The 21,584-nt window shown below is 38.3% G+C and overlaps 1 protein-coding gene across 2 annotated transcripts in view; it reads left to right on the top strand.

Moving 5' to 3' along the window:
- The window catches only part of TAFA2 (TAFA chemokine like family member 2), a 195,937-nt gene extending 193,459 nt beyond the window's left edge, over positions 1-2,478 (top strand). For both annotated transcript variants that reach the window (XR_012994744.1, XM_076331955.1), the window contains one exon: positions 391-2,478. Coding sequence is in view for 1 of the 2 variants with exons in the window: in XM_076331955.1 (XP_076188070.1) it covers positions 391-402 (12 nt within the window). In the remaining variant the exon portion in view is untranslated. The remainder of the gene's footprint in view (positions 1-390) is intronic.
- The last annotated feature ends 19,106 nt before the right edge of the window (positions 2,479-21,584 follow it).

The raw sequence follows: 21,584 nt of genomic DNA, 5'->3' as shown, positions 1-21,584 counted from the left end.
CAGTCACTGTTATACTCAATGGCTAACATCTTAAAAGCATAGTTGTTACCATGCAGAAATTCTAACATTGAAAAGGATGAACAAAATACAGAAATATTCCTTGACATTTGTGGGTTGGTAATTTGTGACCTTCAGATTTTTTTATTATATTTTTAAGCATGGTCACATTTCAATTTCTCCTTGTCAGGTCCAATTCCAACAAAGCACTTAAACACACAATTTAAGTTGGGGAGCAATCCCATCTATTACCATCAGGAATTATTCACTTATTTAAAAACAGTTGAAAGAGCTTTGCTGGACAGAGATCTAATATTTCAGTCTGTTTCCAGTACTTCGGAGATAGATTCTCTATGTACAGTTTTGATTTTCTGATTTTCTTTTTCTTTACAGGTAACCCGATAGCTAAAGACAAATCAAGTCAGTCTCAAGGCTGATAACATTAAGTACAACACGTAGGAATTTCATTCTTCCAGGCAATCCTTGAAGTGAAATTTTATATTGCTGGGGTGTATCCTTCAGAATCAATTGTTTCAATGAGAACCTGGCTTGTAATCAGCAACAGCCTTGAGATCAAAACTACTGGAAAGTTATTTTGAACTTCTGTGTCACAAAGATTTCAACTGATTGAACTGTGTACACTTGTAAAATTGCACTTGCTGAGGAATTTGCAGCTGATATTCAAAAGGTGCAGAAAAGCAGCAATCTTTCGGATTCTCCATTCCAGACCGGTGGCTTTTCATTTTGATGAAGTCAACCTCCAGAATGTATTGGTTCCTTCTCTCTAAAATGATCCCTGGTCCACCATTCAGATTGCTGGTGGGACTGCACACTGCTTTAATTAAATTTCTGTTGCAGAAATTGTCGTCTGGCATGGCGCAGTTTTAGACATTTTTATTTGTATTCTAATCTTGGAGCTCTCAAAGGTACATTTTTCAACATCTTGAAGTTGCTTTTGTTATAGGAATGGAAATATATATCCATTGTTAATAATTATTGTTGACAAATAATAGTTATCTGAATACATCAGTCATATTAGAATGTATAGTCAGGTTGACATGTTTCCCTAAGGCTAACTAACTACTGCAGCTCTTTGGCAGTTAAAAAAGTAGTGGTCAGAACTCAATTACCACTTCCATTATAAGGCATTTTATACCTTTAAGATACACATTTCCATTTAGTTTGAAGGAGATGGGTGTTACTGATACATACTTTACTTTCCCAACCTTTAATTCATTGAAATTAATGGTAAGCAGTGAATGATGGTATTTCATCCCTTTTTAAAAAGGTAGGCAGGGATGTAAATGAGTTTTGCAATTATGAAATTGGATGGTAATCATTCAGAATATTTGTCTTTTTATTAAAAAATAAAATCTCTTGCTTGAACCTAAGTACTGTTGGATGCTTATGTAGATGTCTGCTCAGTCTGTTTGCTATAAAGGAAAAAAGTCCTAGTGCCCTCCCAGATTTATGGCTCGTGGGTATTTTGCTTGCTTACAGTCATCCAATTCAGATCTGATCCTTGCCAAAATCACATTTACTTTTTTATTTTCTGTTTCAATAGCAATTTTTGAACTTTGTGATGTGCTGTTACATGAAAAAAATCCTCAATATTTAAAGGCCTTAAGCATCTATGAGCTTTTTTTCAGAATGTATAATTTTATACTCCATTTAATGTATATTGTACCATCTGTAATATTGATACAACAGAAATTTGGCGATTCCTTTTAGTGACACTGCATAAGCATGCTGACTGGAGAGGGTGAGGGAGTTCTGAGTGTATGCTTTGGTGCATTGACATGAAAACCACGCACACTTAATGGTAGTCAAAAATATATAGGGGCAAGCTTATTTAAAAGTCCCGTGTGGTTACCAGACTCCCAGAAAAAGAGGGAAATGACTTTATCATTACAAGCCATTGACATGGCTAGGTAGTTATATATTAAGTTCCATGATGAATGAACACCCTGGAGTGCTCTGCCTGTCACAGTAGCCCCTGCTGTTTCAAAACCATTTCATTACCTCTGCTGTATTATTGCACAGGAGAGCTTAAATAAAATAAATGACTGTGGGGAATAAAATTGAGAAGTATATTCTATCATTCTACTGAGAAATAATAAAAAATGTTGGCAGGGAAAGATATTATTTTCTGATTAAAATTTAATTAGGATAAACTTTGTAGCAGCAGCTAGGTATCTCAGTATTTTAGGATGGATTAATATTGTATGGATTTGTGCTAACAGGTGCGGGACAGAAGGTAGCATCTTAAAGAGATTGTCTGGGACAGTGCAAAGTGTAAATGTGCTGTTTTGTAAAATCTGAATATGGCCTCTCTTTGGTCAAAAATCTACATCATGCTTCTCAGTATTTGTTTTCTTTGTTTCTTTGTTCTTAAATCAACACTGAAAATACTGTATTATATACAAGTGTAACACATGCATATCAATAAGTGAAAATAAATGGATTTTCAAATACACTGAATAGATTATCTGCAGTAGATTAATGTTGTGAGTATTCATAACAAGTGAATAAAATTGTAATATAAAATAGAGTTCCCTGTATGGATGTGCACTTTGGAGATCTATTCTGTTTACCCATGGAACAAAATAATGTTTTTTCAGTGAATAAGAATCTCAAGGGTTATATTAATTTTGTATTTCTTCAGTAGAGCTGGGAATGTCTCCTACCACTTTGAAAGGTCTTTTTCCAAAGGAAACTGATATCTAGCACAACTGTTCTAGCATTGTCATGGCAAATTCTGGAGGGCGTACTGTTGTTTTCAGGCCAGACTGAATAATTTTTTTTTTTTCTTCACAAAATGGGAATCCTGAAAAACTCTCATTTAGACCTTTTCCGTAGCAACAGAACATGGTAGACATTCCTGAAAAGGTAATGTTTCAGGTTAATTTGTTGAACCGTTTAAAAGAAAAAAAGCCAGTTCAACAGTGAACTCTGCTTGTGCATCTCAAAGCAAGCTGGGAACCATAGTTCAGCTGTCCATAGCGCCTGTTTTAGTGCTGCCTTTGAAAATAGAGTACAGGTGACTAGATCAGCTATGGGCATTCATGTAGGCATGTGAAGATGAATCCTGCTTCAATGACTCCTTTATTCCTTATATACTACTTCCCAGATTATGTGATATACCCATCTTCATCCAATTACAAAGATGATCAGACATTATGATCAGAGGGAAATGCATGTTACCCTTTGAATTTAGTAATCGTCAAGAACTCTGAACTGCAGGAGAATATGGGTTGCTATTCTGCAGTTCCGTATGGCAGTGCATCGCCAGGGAAAGAAAACTCACTGCTTTGTTCAAACCTTTCAAAATGAAAGGCATTGGATCAGTTCAACAAAACAAAAAGGAAATCCTGATATGAGTCTTAATGAAAAAAAATTTCCAGGTCAGATCTAATAAATCTAAAATACAGCTTAAAAACATTCAAGACTATGTCTTGGTTGTATCCAGCTTATTGGTCATAAATAAGTGCTAACCTTTGAAACAGCACCGCTGCAGATACCACTGTTACTACTTTTAAATCCACCTATTATCCTATATCCTTTAAATCTTCCTGTCTATCCTATATCTTTTAAATCTTGGGTCCTCCAGCTCTGCTCAAGAACGTTACTGCTGTAGGGTTTCAGTACTTCACCAAGCCAATGCAGCTCTGCTTTGTGTAGAATCTACATGCTTCAAAACTGGAGACAGAGTGCATCAGATAGAATTGTTTTGAAACTAAAAATCTACTATAAAGCATGTTATTTTGTTAGGTTTCATAAAAATATGTGCAGGGTTTTTTTGCTCGTTATGATTGTACAGCTGGCTTTTATAGTTTCCAGGTAATGCATGGATGTCTATAACAACAAAACAGAAAGATGTGACTGGCATCCTTTTCTGTTGATTTACTGCCTCCTCCTTCATGCCTAGAATTTTACACATCTGTTGTTAACCAATATATTGGCAAGGAAAAGGAGCACAGTTTTGGTTTGCAATAGAAGTGTTGCCTTAATCTCTAGTTTCTTTTTGCCAATAGTTAGATAGCTCTGTATCAAAGATGTCACACCTGAACAATCTGATGGTATTAAATGATTTCTCATGGTTTCAGTGGTATTAAACTGAATAATGAGAATTACCTAATCACTTTGTTAGTCTTTATAACACAGTTTGTATCCTGAGAAACTTTTCTGTTTATTCTTTTATAGAATGAGAAAACATTTCCAAATCACATCTTTGATCTTGTTTCTGTAAGAGGTTATGCAACTCTCTGATACCACTTTACAGTCAGTCATTGCAAATATTTTAGCAAAAATGTCTTCCATGACTGTTTGTTTTGCATCTACTGTATTCATCTGCACTGCTTATGTGGTGATTACGAAAGGTAGTATATGAAAAGGCTGAATTTCCCACAACTTTGTTTTGATAGGTGATGACAAGTGTTGCCAACATCTCTTAATCCAAAATTAACTTAAGACCATCTGTCAGGAGGACAACTGACGGTGACAACTGGAAACTATTGTATAAGGGAATGACTATTCTTTCTCAGACTGCTGTTAGTGGGATGCCAGGCTAGGCAAAACCATTGTAGTATGGTTTCATCACCAGAGATGTAGGTTCTGGGGATGTGGATACTGCATGGGAGCACTGGGGTACAGTCAACATCCCAAAGCTGGGGCTGTGGTGGTGACAGCAGGTCCTTGGGCCTGTTCTCTGGTGTGGTGGAAAGGTCTGTCTCGTGTGTCTCTGGGATTTGCTCCAAAGCCAGACCGCAGAAATGGCAAGGTGCCTTGGTGATTTCAGTGGGGTTTGGATAAGGTCTTCAGCTGCAGTTGAGAGTGTTCAGCATTTTGCTCAGAAAATTCTGAATGAGCAAGTTCATTAAAGTTCACATGCCTGTCCCTATTCAGATTAATGGTTAAAGAACCTTCCCTCTATTTTCAGTTCCTCCTTGCTACTACACAGGTAATTCTGTATGGCAATGGGAAGTGAAATCCAGTTATTCCTTGGTGATAGATTTTCTTGATTAAATGTCACTAATCACATCAATATTAGCCATGATTGAAAGGCTTGAAATATATCTGGTTTTCAGTTCTGAAGACCAGTTTATTGCTCAACTAAGTTCAAGTAATAGAAATATTATTGCCCATATGTAACCCTACCTGTAAGTTCTATATTAGCTCTTTAAATTATGTTTATATTCATAACTGTAAAAAGCTGTTTAGATCCTCTATAACAGCAGGGCCATTCTTTTTTTTCCCTATAACATTGAGGTGACCTAAAGACCCTGTAGTTTGGGATTTATGGCTTTGCTTTCACTGCTTCAACTGCACAGCTGGGAAAACAACATGTAAAAATACTGATGTTACTCGCATTGCTGAGACATTTTTCTTGAATATGACAAATAGGTGGAGTTGTAAGTTTACCCCATATCAGCATATTGGTTGAATCTCTTGATCTCTTTTCTCCTTACTGTCATAACAAACATGACAAAAACTGAACTTGAATTCTCCAACCTTATGTCTTAGTATTTAGATCTGATACCCAGAACTCGCAAAATGTACACTAGTTGTTTTAGTCGCTATGTCTCCATATAAAGGAGTTTTTTTCAGTTGGTTTCTCTATTTATGATTAATTCTGGATGCCTTGACAATATTTGGGTGTAGAGAATATAATCCTTCCTATTACTGCTTTAGAGTTTGGGTGTCTTTTTTGTTGTTGTTCTTTTTACTTTTCTTTGGTCATTTTCCCTTTACCTGGGATCTAGTCGGTTCTTACAAAACATCAGTAGTGATGAGAGAAGTTTTTTAATACATAGTGGCCTGGAACTTAACACAGGCTCTTCATAGTTCTTGGAAAGAAGAGAAAGACAGAGATGATGTGTCTCTATCATTTTCTCTTGAAATGGTTTCCAGCTTAAACTATTCTGTCTGAATAGAAGCATTTTTTTCCTAACTATAAATGGTCTGTGTTTCAATATGCTCTCTGATCATAAAGCTGATGGAATGGTCCTCTCTGTATGGCAGATTACCTCAGCAGAATTTACAAATGGAAGATTATGATTTTGCTAATGTCCATGGGCAGGTAGACAGAATTTGGTCCCAGATGCTCTGCCTAATGTTCATGGCAAAAGCGACTCAAAAACAAAACCTCCATATGCCATAATTGCTGGAATTATTTCTCAGGCATATTCCCTTGTCATCCCTCATATGTAGAACTCATTAGATTCCTAGTGGGAGAACATATGGAGAGGAGAGATGATGGAAAACATTGTAAAACAGATTGTGTATTTAAATTTATATTATAAAAGACCTCTGTGCACAGGCAAACTTAGTGGAGAAAGTTCAAACTCTTTCTTCCCACTTTATAAAGAAATCAACATTTATGGAGCTGTTATCTCAGTGCATTCAAAGACACTTACAGATGATGGGTTAAAGCCTGGCTTTAGCGATACTGGTGGGAATTTTGCTGCTAATTTGAGGTCAACTTTGTATTTCCTACATTATATTACCAAATATTTAGTTAAACTATAGCTGTGTAAGATCTTTTTGTTAATAGGAATGACTGGAAGTCAAAGTTCCACCCATACAAATCTGTTGGCAGGATCAGACCTTTGACTGTGGGTTTGTGATTTCAGTGTCAACACAACACAACGACTTTTAGGAATATCTTGTTTGTGTTTCACAAAAAAAAGCCATAATGTTTCTTTCACCCAGCTCAGCTGACTGATGGATGGGGATCATATCCAGTGCAGAACTCTTTTAATGACTACTGAATACTAATAATTAGTTCTTTATCCTTTCTTATAGTTAAATAAAGCAAAAATAAGCTAATCATACATGAATTCATAATATTATATGCTGACTTTTGTGATGCTTTTTTAATTACATTTATGACTCTCTCCTGTTTTATGGTACACTTTTTCTCTTCTTATTTTTTACTAATACTGGCCATGAAGCTGGTTTCAACAGGGAGCATTTGGGGTGCTATAAACAGTCCCAGTGGTGGAGGTGGGCACTAGCAGAAGTTACCCAGTGGACAGGCGGGGGAGGTGGATAGACTCATGTCTGGGAACACCATGACGTTACTGCAGTGGCTGGTGAAATACGGCCTATCACCTAGAGAAACACTTCTGCAGACATCAGCGTTGCCCAGCTCCTAAAGAAACAATTCTGACAGGATATCTCTTATTGCATGGAGCTGAATCAAATGTCATACCTAAATAAATATTGGAAGGACACAGAGAAACAGTGTGGACATCTCTTACAGTGTGGCTCTACGGCCTTAAAAATGTCAGATACGTCCACAGGATGTTTCCATCTAAGTCATCGCCTTTCTAAAAGGAGACACAAAATGGCTGTTTAGGTAGCATTTGCGGTAGAGCTGTGTGTGTATTTGCTGCCAAATATCCCTGTCTAAAGCCAAGATTCGGTCATGTCTTGAGAGAGGGCCTCTAGAAATTCAGATCCAACCCTCTGCCATTACTACTGAAACTGGACTGTGTTACTATACTGTTCTTCTAAGTCAGAGTTGCACAGTATGCTGCTGGCAAGCTGCACCACTTGCCCTGCACCTTTCAGAGCAGAATAGTTGCTCTGACAAGCCTCAGCAGGAAGCAAAATGTGCATTACCATACATGCTTTTGTCTTATACTGTCAACTCTTCTATATGTTTTTTCTGACAGCTACAGGATAAATGTTTATTATTAGGTGAAAGTTTAAAATGTATTATTTTGCACCAGTCTGAACAATGCACTTAAAAGATGTATTTTGCAGCTTCTTATTTATTCTTCATACTACAATTTATTCATTTGTGCTATGTATGTGTTAGCCTCTCTGTCAGCTACTGGTGGCACCTTTTAAAATAGCGTCCTCGGTTAGTGACTTTTTAGTCACTGCAGGAAAATGCACTTTGGGTTGTAAGTCTTCCTTTAGCATGTTGTGGTTTTTCCATTCTGTCAGTACCAGCATTAGAAACTAGATGACGAAGTAGTAAAAGAGCCTTGAAGATGTACTGATTTAATTACTCTCAGGCAAACAGCTAGACCTTGCTCAGTGAAGGAAGTTATAGCTCCTTTGTGTAAGATTGTGTTCCGTCACTCAGAATATCCATCCCTCTGTTTTGATTCAAATGAGCATACAGAAATTTGTGCAGTAGTAATATTAATATAAAAGTTTAATAGCTACTTGAAAGATGGATCCTTAAGTATTGATGTATGCAATGAAGTATCCAGGACATCTCAAATTCAGGGCTTTACCTTGTGTTCCTAATTGATAAGGAAAGCAGCAAGTATTTCCCCATTTTTATGTCTTTGGAAGGAAATATAGATATACCAGAAGACTGGGAGGTAAAGTGCTGACTGGACTTCAGTTAATGATGTGTTTATTGCCCAAGTCCATATAGCTTGGATCTTACCTGACATTTTGTTAAAGCATTTAACATAAGGACCTTAAACTAATCAATTTCTGCAATTAGCAGTTCTGAAAGGAAACACAAAAGGAAGTACAAGGCAGTTTGTGTCTTGGTTAGCTCCACTGTCTTCAATGAAGTTATTCTCTGTGTAAACCTGGTCTTAAGCATTATAGCTAAATAACTGAGAAAATTAAGCTGCAGTTAATTTGAACACCTAGATGAAAGGGCATATGAAACATCAAGGGCTTGGGTGAGGACAAAATGCAGGTGACAAAAAAATTGGATCTCCTTTACAATTTCACCAGATATATTGCTGTATAATTGTGGGAATTATATGGTCCTGGTCCCACCTCCAACAGAGAAATATGTGAAATTCAGTCCTGCTCTTAGTCCTGCCATAAAACACATACCAAAGGCAATTTATGAAAGACATTTGGCAAAAAACTTTTCCTCTCAAAGCCTCAGTTCAAGGTCTCTACTCCATGCCTGTGCTCCTTAAATCCTGAAAACAGAGCTTTCTGAGAACCTTGCTGGTGACTTAAGCTTCTTATGGACTTCTGCTCTGGTTTAAATTTCATACTGACTACCTGTGCCAGCTGTTCCAAAAACTTTATCATTGGTTCAAGCTCTTACCTGTCCCCACTTTGTTGTTGGTCAATATAGTCAAAAACACGCTTTGTAAATATTGTCTTTACATTTGACGTGTTTGATCATCTGCAGGAATTCCAAAATGGCATTTCTTACTTTGTGTCAAACTTGGAAATTATTAAAATATCCTGAATAGTCATAACCTCAGTCGACTCATTCACCATAAAGAACTGTGATGCCTTCAGCTACTTTTTACCAGTCAGAGTATCGTCAAGGTGACCTTTCATGCTGTTTCAATTGCACAGCCTTGTCATTAGTTAACTATTAGAATGATGGAAAGCTTGCACTTTGCTATTTGAGTGGCAACATTTCTAGACACAGGGACCTGAAAGAATGGAACATATGGGGGGCTATAATTAATGTGCCACATTAAGGAGTTAAGGATAAGCAGCCAAAGAAAGACTAAACCTGGTGGAGCAAATCAGCTACAGTCTAGTCTTGAAAACTAAAAATCCATTTGCAATGCTTTCTAGAATCCTAATATCTCCTGCTGGTGACAAGTCGTTAATGGTAGCTCATTTTTCCTGCACTTTGTCTTGACCATCCATCATTATTGAAATGTACAGGAAAATGCAGCCTCTGGAATGCTATTAAGATTTCTCTCAGGTTGAAATATTAGTGAGGTTAATGCCCTATTACATTTTTACCTTCTAGTTAAAAAAGAGAGAATTAATTTCTACTTATTTTAAAATTTTTACATATGTATTTATACAAATAGAAAGAGTTAGAAAATACTGAACATCTGAAAGCTCTTTTTTTGTGTAGAAATAATGAGTGTTAAAAAAGTTTTAAACTATACAAAAGCCTACTAGGGACTAATATACTAGACCAGAATTAGTGATACACCACCTGGTTTAATATTATCTTGCCTACTCAGGACACACCCACTGTGTAAAGAGGAAAGGTAAGCTAAAGCAAATAGGACCTGTTGTACACCACTCTATAATTTTGCATACGTATGTCTGTGCATGTCTTCATTGTAGGACAAGGGATTTTGTATGATGTAAAGGCAACATGAAGCAGTCATAGAAAGAAGTGAAAAACCCATCTTTTGGGGGGCAGAGGGGTAAAACAAGGGAAATAGTTATCTTTGTAAGTTAAAATGTAAATTTAGGAAAATAATTTTTCTTTTTTTAAAGTGAATTGAAAAGAAAAACAAGAGTTGTTACTGTAGTTTCTCAACAATAATTGAGAAATAATTTGCCTTCTAGGAAATAATTTTGCTGTAATTTAAGTCTGTTCATTACCATGTTAAAACATAATTGTTTCATGACTGTATGATTAAATGTATTCTGTCTACATGAAGCTTGACTCGTGTTGACAGAAAGCAAAATCATTAGAAAGACGTGGCTGTTGAAAAACCTTTTGTCGTCACAATGCTATTGGGGGAGGATGAACATCACTGACTGTGGAAGCTGTGTAAAAAGCAGAACAGAAAAAGGTTTCTTTTTCCATCAGCGGTTAGGTGATTTATATACATGACTCTCATTAACATTAATGGGAGTTATCTGCCTCATTTTTTATGAGCCTGATGTGAAGTTAATGGCAGTCTTCCCATTGTCTCTAGTGGGCTGTGGATCAACCACTAAGTGCACAAATGAGTTTGGTTGAAATATCGGTGCTTGTAGGCTTAGAATTTCAACATGCTTCATTCACAGGTTACAACAAAAAACGCTGTGTGAATGCCCAACAGTGTGAGCTGAGGAGTTTAATATTGCAGAGTCTGCTGATCTGTGTGCACTTTGGGGCATCCACACAGCAGACTGCAGAGATGCCTGAGCCAGCTTGCAATGAGCTAGTGTGAGCAGGAGCAGTAATCTGCCCAGCAGCATGAGCTGATTTACTTTTCAGAGGTCAGAGCGGGAGTAGGTGTAATGGGATCTGTGGTCTGGACCACGTGACAGGGGAGTCGTAGTGCCATGCGATGCTGTACTCCCACCAATAATATGGTAATATGCAACCCTGCTTTTTTGAAATCTACCCTGAGATCTGTCTCTGTGCTGTGCTCTCCTCTGGTTTTGTTTTGTTTGGTTTTAATAGAGGAATTGTATTTTCTTTGCAATAAACCTTTCATTGACTATGTATGCTTTGCAGTTGTAACAAAACTAGACTGTGCTGCTTTTTCTTCTGTGAGGAAGGGAAGGAGTCCTCATATTACCAGCAGAACTGGTAATTCTTCTAGAACACTAGAAGTCCTCTTCTAGTCACATCCGTGTTCCTCACTGTGAGCCAACCACTACAGGGACAGATGACCAGCCTTGCCATCAGTGAAGAACATTTCTGGCCACACACAGACTAGCTGGTACAATATAGCTTGCCTGTGGATTGGGAACTCCTCTTATGGTGACTCATGTTCATGCTAAAGTATTCCCAGCAGTGCCAGCTTTCTCTTTATCACAATGTCCCATTGGTGTATGCATGAAAAACTGGCCTCCAGAAGAACTTGTATTTTGAAGCTGAGCTTCTAGTAATATTAGGGGAAGCTAGATCCTGAGAACTTTAAGACACAGAGGGTTTCTCCTCCCAGTCTGCCAGACATGGCCCCTGCTGGTCCCGATTCCAGGCCCAGGCTGTAGCAAGACTGGACATGTACTCTGAAGACACAAATATACACACAATACAACACAGATCAACACAGGCAAGAGACTGGTGCCTTAATCAGCACCTACTTAAACACACACAAAGCATGCACATAGCCACATGCAACACAGACCACCCACTCCCTTCCTCCTCTCTGGCTGATCAGGATTTAAATTTGGTAGTGGGGCCTATGCAAACCCCCAGTCTCCCAGTTCCCAGGCGCCCCGACATCCGCAGGTCCATTGAGTCTTCACAAGCTATCGAACAGGCATGCGACCGTCCCATCTGACTCTGTGGTGGAGTGGGAGTCCTTCACCATGACAGTGCAAAATCAGGCCTCTCAGCTTAATCCACCTGGCCTAAAAAAATGGCCTAATCCAAGTGGCCCAAATGCACCTATATAGCTTGCTGCAGCTGAAAAGTGCAAGAAAATGCAGTTCATTTCCACCTCAGGCTGAGATTTGGCTATGGTCTTTCTATCTGTGCAACATCATGAAATGTCAGCTATTGCAGATGGATTGGATTTTCCCCAGCTCTGGGTTCCTCACAAAGTTTCAAAATATGAGCAGAGATAATCAGGGAAGGTGCCCTACAGTATTGGTAATCCATCAGGTGGGGAACAAGCAAGTACCCAAACACGGGATTTACTAGCTACATTCACATATTTTAGGAAATGCACAGCTCAAGTAACTGTGGGAGGAACAGGACAAATACTCCCCACTTGTTCAACTCTGGTATGGCTCCACACCGTGCATAAGAGAAAAGGTAGCTGCAGGGAAGAAAACAGAGATCGCTGCCATTCAGTTTGCCTGTAGGAAGTTTTAAAATATTATTTACAAGCTGTGCTTCAGTTTTAATTAACACATTTTTTTCTTTTTCTTTTTTTTCTTTTTTTTTCTTTTTAGACTAAGCATTGTTTGATAATTTAAAAAGGCACTTTTATACCTTGTTAGCAATCAGCATGTTGGACTGCACTGCTTTGGAATTTTTTTATTGCATATATTTGTAAGTTTAATAAAGTTCTGCATTTGTATTAAGGACTTGTTTTCTGCTTAATTGTAAGGAAATGGGAAACCACAGTAATGCCAAAGGGTTTTATTAAAGTATCAAAAATCAACAAGCAATCTACACAAGCCAATTAAATAGCAGTCTATGCCCCTGAAGTGGAAAGCATAGAGGCTTGCACGTAAATTGATACTTTCTTTGACAAAGAAATCAACCCTTATACAGTCAAACCCGTAAAATTTATCAGATGCAATACACTAAGTGCAGATTAGCAGTCCCCTCACTATAGAAATGAAAATAAATTAAATGCACAGTCCTTTAAAAACCTTATATCATATCAATACAGCAGGTTTTAAGGTATTTAGCATTTGCAATCAATGACTGATCTAAATCACCATGTGCACCATAGATGTAAGCATTCATGTGGGTGCCAGAGTTTTCTTGCCTGCATTCACCCAGGGACTGTACTGCCTCTAGGGTGCTTTCTAGGTGCTGTGATAGTGCCGTGGAGTACACTGCAGTATGTGGAGCCCACTCCATAAGAAAAATTGCTATCTTTGGTGATGCAGATGCTTCTTTGGTGCCTGAGATCTGGTGCAGCCCCTCTGAAAGGCGGTTCTATATGATTAGCATTGGAGTGTGCTTACAGAAAGCTCTTCCAATTGATCCTGCTTTTGACTTCACAGCAGAGAGATAGAACTGATGAGTGCTTAGCCAACAAAAATCCCTATCACACTAAGACAAGTCCTTCCCCGCTGTACATCATGTAGCTATTATTTGTACAGTTCCATACATTACTATTAAACCTGGGATGGCCCTCAAAGCATTCTTGTGCTAGAGGGGAGAATCAGTAGGGATATTTGAATGTGGGTACTCAGGGCTATGTGCTTTTTAGACAAATTTATGAGGGTGGGGTAGAAGTATTTTGCTCACTGCCTTTGTGCTGGATATAGTTCCAGTAAGAATTTCCTGGACGAGAGAAAAGCCTACTATAAAGCTAATAACCATTACAAATTAGACTAATTCCTTGCAGTCTGGCTCTGAATGAGAAAGTGGTTTCCATTTCATGGGGATTTTTTTTTTCCCAATGGATCTTGCAAATCTGTTCACTCTTTCACTCATTTCTATTGGATGAGTGTTCGTATTTCAAAGTCATCATCATTAATATCTTTTGCTGGCAGCTTTATCACAAAGGGTAAGGGTAGAATGATCATGAAGTCTTCGGTCTTCACTTTCAAGATGACCCTTTATTGTAGGACAGAAGCACGCAGTGTGATCTGTGGACACTATTTTTCTAGCACTAAATGTTACTTAGCTCTTTAGCGGTTTGGCAGAGCTTTTTAGATTCCAGGACCGTTAATAATCAGCTGTATAACCAAAAGCATTAAGGCAGATTTTGCTTAAAATGCTCTGCAAACAAATGGGGATTTTTTAATGGTTACATCACCACTAGAGTTTACCCTTCATGAAAGCATAAGAAATGAGGCTCAAAGAGGGTTCAGTTTCCCCAACAATGTTTAATCTCCTCAGTCCACAAGATGAAGTGAACTAATGTAATCTAATATATGTTAATGGAAAACACCAGCTAAAGTTATTAACAATTATCACATCTGAGCAACAAAAAAAATATGTGCCATTATTTGGTCCACTTGTATTAAGTATAAATTTTAGATTAGCTAAAGATTAGCCTCCAGAAAGGTGTGAATTTGTTTAATTTGACAGGATTTGAAACACATGCAGCAGATTCTGATTGGAAGTTAATACACAAAATCTGGAAACCAGTGCAGAAAAATAGATTCATGATCAACATCCAGCTGTATTTAATGTTCCGTATGTGCATCTGCTAATATTTTAAACTCCCTGTTCTGTATTTGTCTTTGCAAAACTCTTCTGTATGTAATAATATATAATATACTTTCTTGGCAGAAGGGAAATAAGAATCACACATTGACAGGCAAACATAATGACATTCCATACCATTGTAAGAAAGTTCTGTGTCATTATAACCATCTTATTGAGATGACAACTCATAAGATAAGAAAGAGTCTATACACAACTTTTATATGACTTTCCAAGTAAGGTACTTTATTTATCCTTTCTTGGTTCGTATATGTCCACCAGTAACAAATGCTTTGTCAACCACTTTGTAGCTCTTAATTGCCATGGACATAATTTAAATGGAAAGAACAACCTTGTTGTCAGGAACACTATAGGAAGTGTAAATCTCCCACGCCACCAAACTCTCCTTAACGATATTTTACTTTTAACATATTTACTCTTCAATAGTTTCATGTCCTCACAGAGAAAGCATGACATTTGAGCATCCCACCAGCTGCTGCATGTTCAGCATAGTGAGAATTTTCCCCAGTGTTATGAATGACTGCTTTTAAAGGGCATCAATTTCTCGCCTGAATGGAAATCAGAATCTGGTACATAGTAAGTCTTGTTGTTGTTGTCAATAATCTAATGCTATACTTATGGAAGGGACATCGTTTTGTCAGTAATTGTTCTAACTACTCCCAATTCTTGCATTATTGTGTATCTTTTACATTCTCTTCCACATTTGTAGAAAATTTTAAGGTAGGACTGAAGGAACTTGAAATAAAAATATGAACCATTCACAAGCAGTATGAGCTAACCAAATGAAACAGGGACAGCAGAAGCAGAGTTTTAGCTACATCAGAGCTTTACTCAGGTGCAGTGAGGAGATGTTTACAGCTTTTCATTTTTGCTTCCCCCAGTTTATATTTATCAGCTGACTTTATGCACTGTTTCAGCACTGTTTCAGCACCGTTACACTGTTCTTATCCATTACATTAAATAGGATGCCATGGGAGGTGGCAATTCCACCTTCACCATCTTTCTGCCAATGGAAAGCTCCTTGGCATAGGCATAATTCTTGCCAGTTATCAGTGATACCCTTCATGCTGCTTGAACAGTGGAAAGTAGGTTTAGCAGACAGAAGAGTCCGTCCCAGAAGGTCACAATGAATTGAAAAAAATAATGCAAACATGAACTTTGCAGCAACACTGTTACGGCAACCTAGAAAAGCAAGTACTTCAAGAGTCTGCTCATAGACAATTGTCAAGAGAGGAGCTGTTGGTACAGGTCCAAGATCTGTTGCCTCACCCCTGCAGGCTAAAGAGGCTGACAGCTCCTCTGAGTGGGTGGCTCCTCCCTGAAACTCACCCTCTTCCTGTGTCATAGCTTGATGACATTTATACTGACAGATGTCACAAAAATTACATTCTAAGATAATTTGCGTTCAGGCTCAATGGACACTTTGGTTTGAGCTCAAAAGTTGTTGAGGTAAAAACACCCCAAACTTCTACACCATGCATCTACCCACAGTTGCAACTGATAGCCTGCGGAAGAGACATCCGTAGATATGTTTACAAACTTTTCAGAATCTGCCTGCCGCCTTGGCTGCTTTCAGATATGCAGATGAACTTGCTGACGTACAAAGTTTTTTAGGATCACAGAATGACAGGACAATTCAGGCTGGAAGAAACCTCAGAAGGTCTCAAGTGTAACCTCCAACACAAAGCATGGTCATCTCTGAGATCAGACCAGGTTATTCAGGTCTTCATCCAGAGTAGGGTTAAAAATCTCCAAGGATGGAGACTGCACAACTTTTAAAATAAACCTTTCACTGGTATTTTCGTAAGAAGTCTAATTAGAAAAAAGGGTTGTTATTCTATCTTTATGCATGAAAGATTAGTATAGAGAAAGTTTCTGACAAAATGGACTTGACATCTTTTCCCTATTCTATTGCTCAAAACATCCATTTCTATAACTCTTTCCTTTTGTTTGCCTTCCTCTTGTGCAGGCTTCTCTTCCATTACATACAAAATGCTGTGAAAGGTCATGGCATGAGGCATGCATAAATTGGTGAACATCTGGCAGGCTTTCTTTGTTGTGAACTGTAGGGCACCTCCTGTGTTGTATAAATATCACAGTCCCACGGTTTCTTTTCAAGTCATGGTTGAGAATTTTATTTTTCCTTATGTTGTTTTGCCAATCCCAATCAAATATTTGGGTAAGTAACTGGGATGAGAAAGTAATATTCCCAAACACTAGTTTGAGCTTCTGCCCACTGTGTGTTTTGGCAAACTTTTATTAAAAAAATAATGTGTCCATGGTATTGCACATTGTTGCATTTGCAGTTTTGACAGCTTTGTGATACAGCAGTAGCAAACAAGCATGTACTCAATCCATAACTGTTCTCAGCGGGATACATGTTTTCTCTCTTTTCAAAACCAAACCAAGTCCATAAATCTTCATGTGTATTCTTCTGCTTTTATTGAAGAACCCTCTCACATCAGTTCAGAATTTGCCTCAATTTTCTGCAGATTTCCCTTCCTTCTTTTATAATCTTGAACGGTCTTCTCTCCTGCCTAATCCTTCCCATCTCTGCATGTGGTTCCCAGTCACTGACTGCCTTCTCTCTGTTAGGTTATGTGGTAAAAGCTAGTCTGCACACCCAAAAAGGAGCACAGAGGGTGAGACCACAGCAGGGTTGGCTGCTGGGGACCATGGGAGACCTGGTCAGATTGTGTGTGTGTGCGCGTGTGTGTCTGTGTGAGTGGCTATGTTCCAGCAGATGGAGTGGGACTGTGGCCTCAGGGACTCATCTGTACCCAGGTGCCAGCAGCTGGGGAGACTGGGGGATCCAGGGGCCAGTTCCTGGTCAGAATGGGTGTCTGAGCCCACGTGTTGGAGGGGTCCACATTGCACATGTGTATCTCTCTCTCTCTCTCTCTGTATATATACGTATATACATATATATATATATAGAGATATATACATTCTCACTAGTGGTCTTCCATTCTGCTCAGCCAGAGAGGGCAGCAGGATGAGGCCGCTGGTGCTGCCTGTGTTTTTGTGAGTGCTGTGCATGTTATCTGCGTGGCCAGCTGCATATATCTGTATATACGCGGTGCATACATGTGCTCTGTGTGTGCCTACTGGGAGTCCATGCTCAGCCTCATTACTGGCTGGACCCGGGCTGTGGAGCTGCAGCAGCCTCACCTCCCTCAGGCTGCCAGATCCAGCCTGATTTCTCCTAACATTCTCCCTTTTACTCTGGGCTTTAAGCTTGGGAGCTGATAACACTGTATAGTTTCAAGAGCTTTCTCACTCCTTCATTGTGATGATATGTTTCAAATTCCATAAAGCTTGGAGCTTGCTGTATTGGCAACTATGAATAGGAGAATCTCTGATATAAGAAAAGAAACAGTCTGATTTAGGAGCATTTATAATCTCTGCCTTCTTTACCACCACTCCCGCCCCCCCCATTAGAAGCAATTACCTTATTGCTTTTCTCTTTCTATTTATCTATCCATCTATCTGTGATTCCTTAGCAAATAATTAAGACCTTGTGCTGTCATGTCAGATTGCAGCCCAAAGAGGAAACAAAAAATACTAGAAAAACAAAATTCACTGCTAAAACTCCTAAGTAACTTTCCAGTTCTTATTCCTGTGTTTTAGTGGGTCACCACTCTGTCCTAGTCAGATGTCGGGAAGGTAGAAAGAAGACTTGTCTGCAAGGGAAATATGCTGTGAAATCTGGAGACGCTCTCTCCAGCAATGGAAAACCGAAACTGAAGAGGAAATACAAGCTTACCCTAAAGTCTCTGAAGAGAAACACCATTATCTGACTGAACGGTCAGTTTTGTAGGTTGTCCATGTCTAGTGGGGTTTGGTCTGCAAATTTTCCGACATTTATTTGATTCTTACCTGAACAAGAAAGTGAAGGTTCCTTTTGACATTCTCCGTACTCAAATAAAGGTTCAATTCTACATCTAGGTCATGGCATACAGGATGATGTAATGTGGTACCATTCCTCCAGCTTCATCTTCCCATGTAAACAAGGGAGTATGATCTTCCGGCTGAAATTCTTTACTTACTGAGCCAATTGATAAGAAGTAAGGGTTATTACCATGTACCTCAAGTCTGTGCTCAAGTGTCACAAATGAGCTAAGTTTCTTCTGTGAAAACGCATAATTTGTTTATGGTACTATGGGAGCAAGGTAGCATCAAAGAAGTGGAAATCAGCTGAGAAATGTCATTTCAATTGATATGATTTTGGGGCTGTTTTAGAATGGTTTCCTGATAACAGGCTGTATTTTTATTTTTATCTTGCATATTTTAAGGATTATGCATATTATCAAGTATCTGGTCCTAAAAATGGCAGATCAATTTATGCTCATAAATGTCCCAACTAATAAATCATGCACTGAAATAAATCTAGTCGGTAATGTCTAGTTGTGCTTTTTCAAAGGCAGATTAATTTACATACTACAGGCACAGGATTATTAAGAAAAGCTGAAAGAAATCAGGATTTAGGTGGGGAAGTCTAAAGATGGGACAATTGGCTTGTCAAAGTAACTAGGCTGTATCAGTTTTAATTCACCCAGCTATTGGATTGCTGGTAATATGGAAGAATTTAGTCTAGATTTCCCCCCCCCCCCCCAACTGACAAGGAAAAGAGACATACTCAGGAGGAGTCAGCTGAGCCATGAAGATTGTGACAGACCATGGAGTGGCAATGATGGATTGGATCTTGCCTTCCCTTTTGACTTTTCCAGCATAAAAATACTCTGTTCTTTCAACCTCTTTTTACAGTTTGTGTTTTCTAAACCATTTCATTGCTATTGCTGTCTCCTGCATTTTCTTTGGCTTATTTGCATCTTTCTGAAAGTGTGCTGCTGAAAACGACTCCAGTGGATGCCACTCTAGTGCCTTGTACAGCAGGATGGTTGCCTTCTGTTTCTTATATGCCATCCTCCTATTAATACATCCCAGAATATTTACCTTCTTTGCAACAGCAGCACACTGTTGACTTGTATCCAGTTTTCAGTCCTTATATACCCCAGGTCCTTTTTTGCGGTGTAGCTACCTAGTCACTTGTTTCCCATGTTATATGTATGCACTTGAGTTTTCTGTAGTACTTCACAGGTGTTGTTATTGAATTTTGTCATACTGATCTCAGCCCATTTCACCAATTTATCAAGATTATTTTGAATTCTAAACCTACTCTCCAAAGTGCTTGCAACCCCTCCCAGCTCAATTATCCACAAATGTTATAAGGAGCTTTTCCACTATTTGTATTGTCCATGAAAACACTGACTAGAATTATACGTAGTGCAGCCTTATGTCGTCCCCACCTAATACGATCTTCCAGTGTGATGCAACGTAGTGATAACTGCCTTAAAAATGGCTCTTTTACCTGCTATGCATCTGTGTTCAGGCAGAACCAAAATGCCAGACACTGATCATTCTCATTAACTCTTTCAGTGGCTGGGGTGATGTCATGGCAGACCATTTTGTCCTGCTTTTCCTCCTGAGAGTGAGTGTGCCAAAAACATTCCCTAGTTCCATACACAGCTCGGCTTGTGCTTCTTCTCTGTTTACTGAGGGAGAGACAGCCAGGAAAGGCAAACAGGTTAGTCACTGAAAAGGTTTTGTCTCAAGAAATGGATAGTGGATGCTTAATGTTACTTCATTGTTTTTAGGAGCTCATAAATTGATTAATCATTTGCTTCAGTATAATTCTGCATAACAAAGTTATGTTTACTGATCTTTAATTCCCCAGGTGTTTGTTTTTCCTTTTCTTAAAGGTAAGATCAATATTCATCCTTCTCCATCCCTTTCAGATTTCATCTATTCTCCATGCAGTATAGAAGATAATCACTAACAATTCAAAGATTGCTTTGCTCTACAATAAATTTCTCAAGACTTGCAACTTGAATATATATAACTTTCCTGACTACCCAAATATTCTCTGATGTATTCTTATTCTAGTCTGGCCTATGTTCACATCCCTTTGTTGTTAACAGCAATCTTGTGAAGCATCTGATCACTATTAAACTTTTTGTGAAAAAGAAAGTGAAAAACCCTGGGACATTTCTGCCTTTACTATGTCATCTGTTAATAGCTTACCTTCTCTATAAAGCTCAAGACATTTTACTCTGCCATGCCCTCTAATGTTTTTATATATTGTCTTCTTTTTTTTAACTATCCTTTGCTAGCTTATTATCCATTGCCAGATTTTACACATTTACACTTATTCGCTCCTGGTTTTGTCTGTTTGTGCTTCTGTACTACTTTCTTAATAACTCTAAGAAATTCTTCCCTGTTTATACTTTTTGGACAATCCTTTTTTGTTTCTAAAATCCTCAGAGAGCTCCCTGTGAGCCCAAATTAATCTTACTGCATTTCCTTTTTGGAATTGTTTAACTTCAGTATTGTTTGGTTTTGCACTGGTTGCAGTCCCAAAAATAATTTTCCCCATTATTCCCTTGTCCAGGACTTTACTTACCAAATACTGAGTTTATTTGAGTCTGCTTTTGTTTCAGGCTCATTGTCAATAATTTCCTAGTCTTACTCTTGCTTACTGAGAAATCATGAATTCTAAAGAAATGAAAGCTATTGTTGCAGGAACTATGGTTTTGAAAAAGCTGGGGTGTTTTTTTATTCAGTGTTCCTGCTGGAGCATCATGCTACTGAACAGGATTAATCTGCCATGGTATTTTGTGATACCAAACATATGAGAGAAAGAGGATATTCTACAATGTGATAGTCAGCTGAAAAGTGCTAACTCTGCATTATGAAGAATGGTCTGGAAAGGGACTAATAATAAAAATGACATTCTATTTACATGGTAGTTTTTTTGGCATACATAATAGGAAGAATGTTATTTCACCTCTTATTGAAATGCAACCATTCCAGAGTGGGCAGAATGCAACAATACCATATATTTTAAGACTGAAAGCAGTAGAGCCATTATCAGGAAGGATGAAATCCTTTTTGTGGAAAAGTGTTATTTGCAATTCACAGATTATTATCTTTGAAATTGAGCAGGAGTTCAGCTCCTCCTTCTGAAAATGGATATTATTTATTGATAATTCATATTAGAAAATGAGTTTTGCATTCAAATGTACCA

This window comes from Aptenodytes patagonicus, chromosome 1 (assembly GCF_965638725.1).
Source record: "Aptenodytes patagonicus chromosome 1, bAptPat1.pri.cur, whole genome shotgun sequence".
Taxonomy (NCBI): domain Eukaryota; kingdom Metazoa; phylum Chordata; class Aves; order Sphenisciformes; family Spheniscidae; genus Aptenodytes; species Aptenodytes patagonicus.
This window is presented reverse-complemented; position numbering and strand designations above follow the sequence as displayed.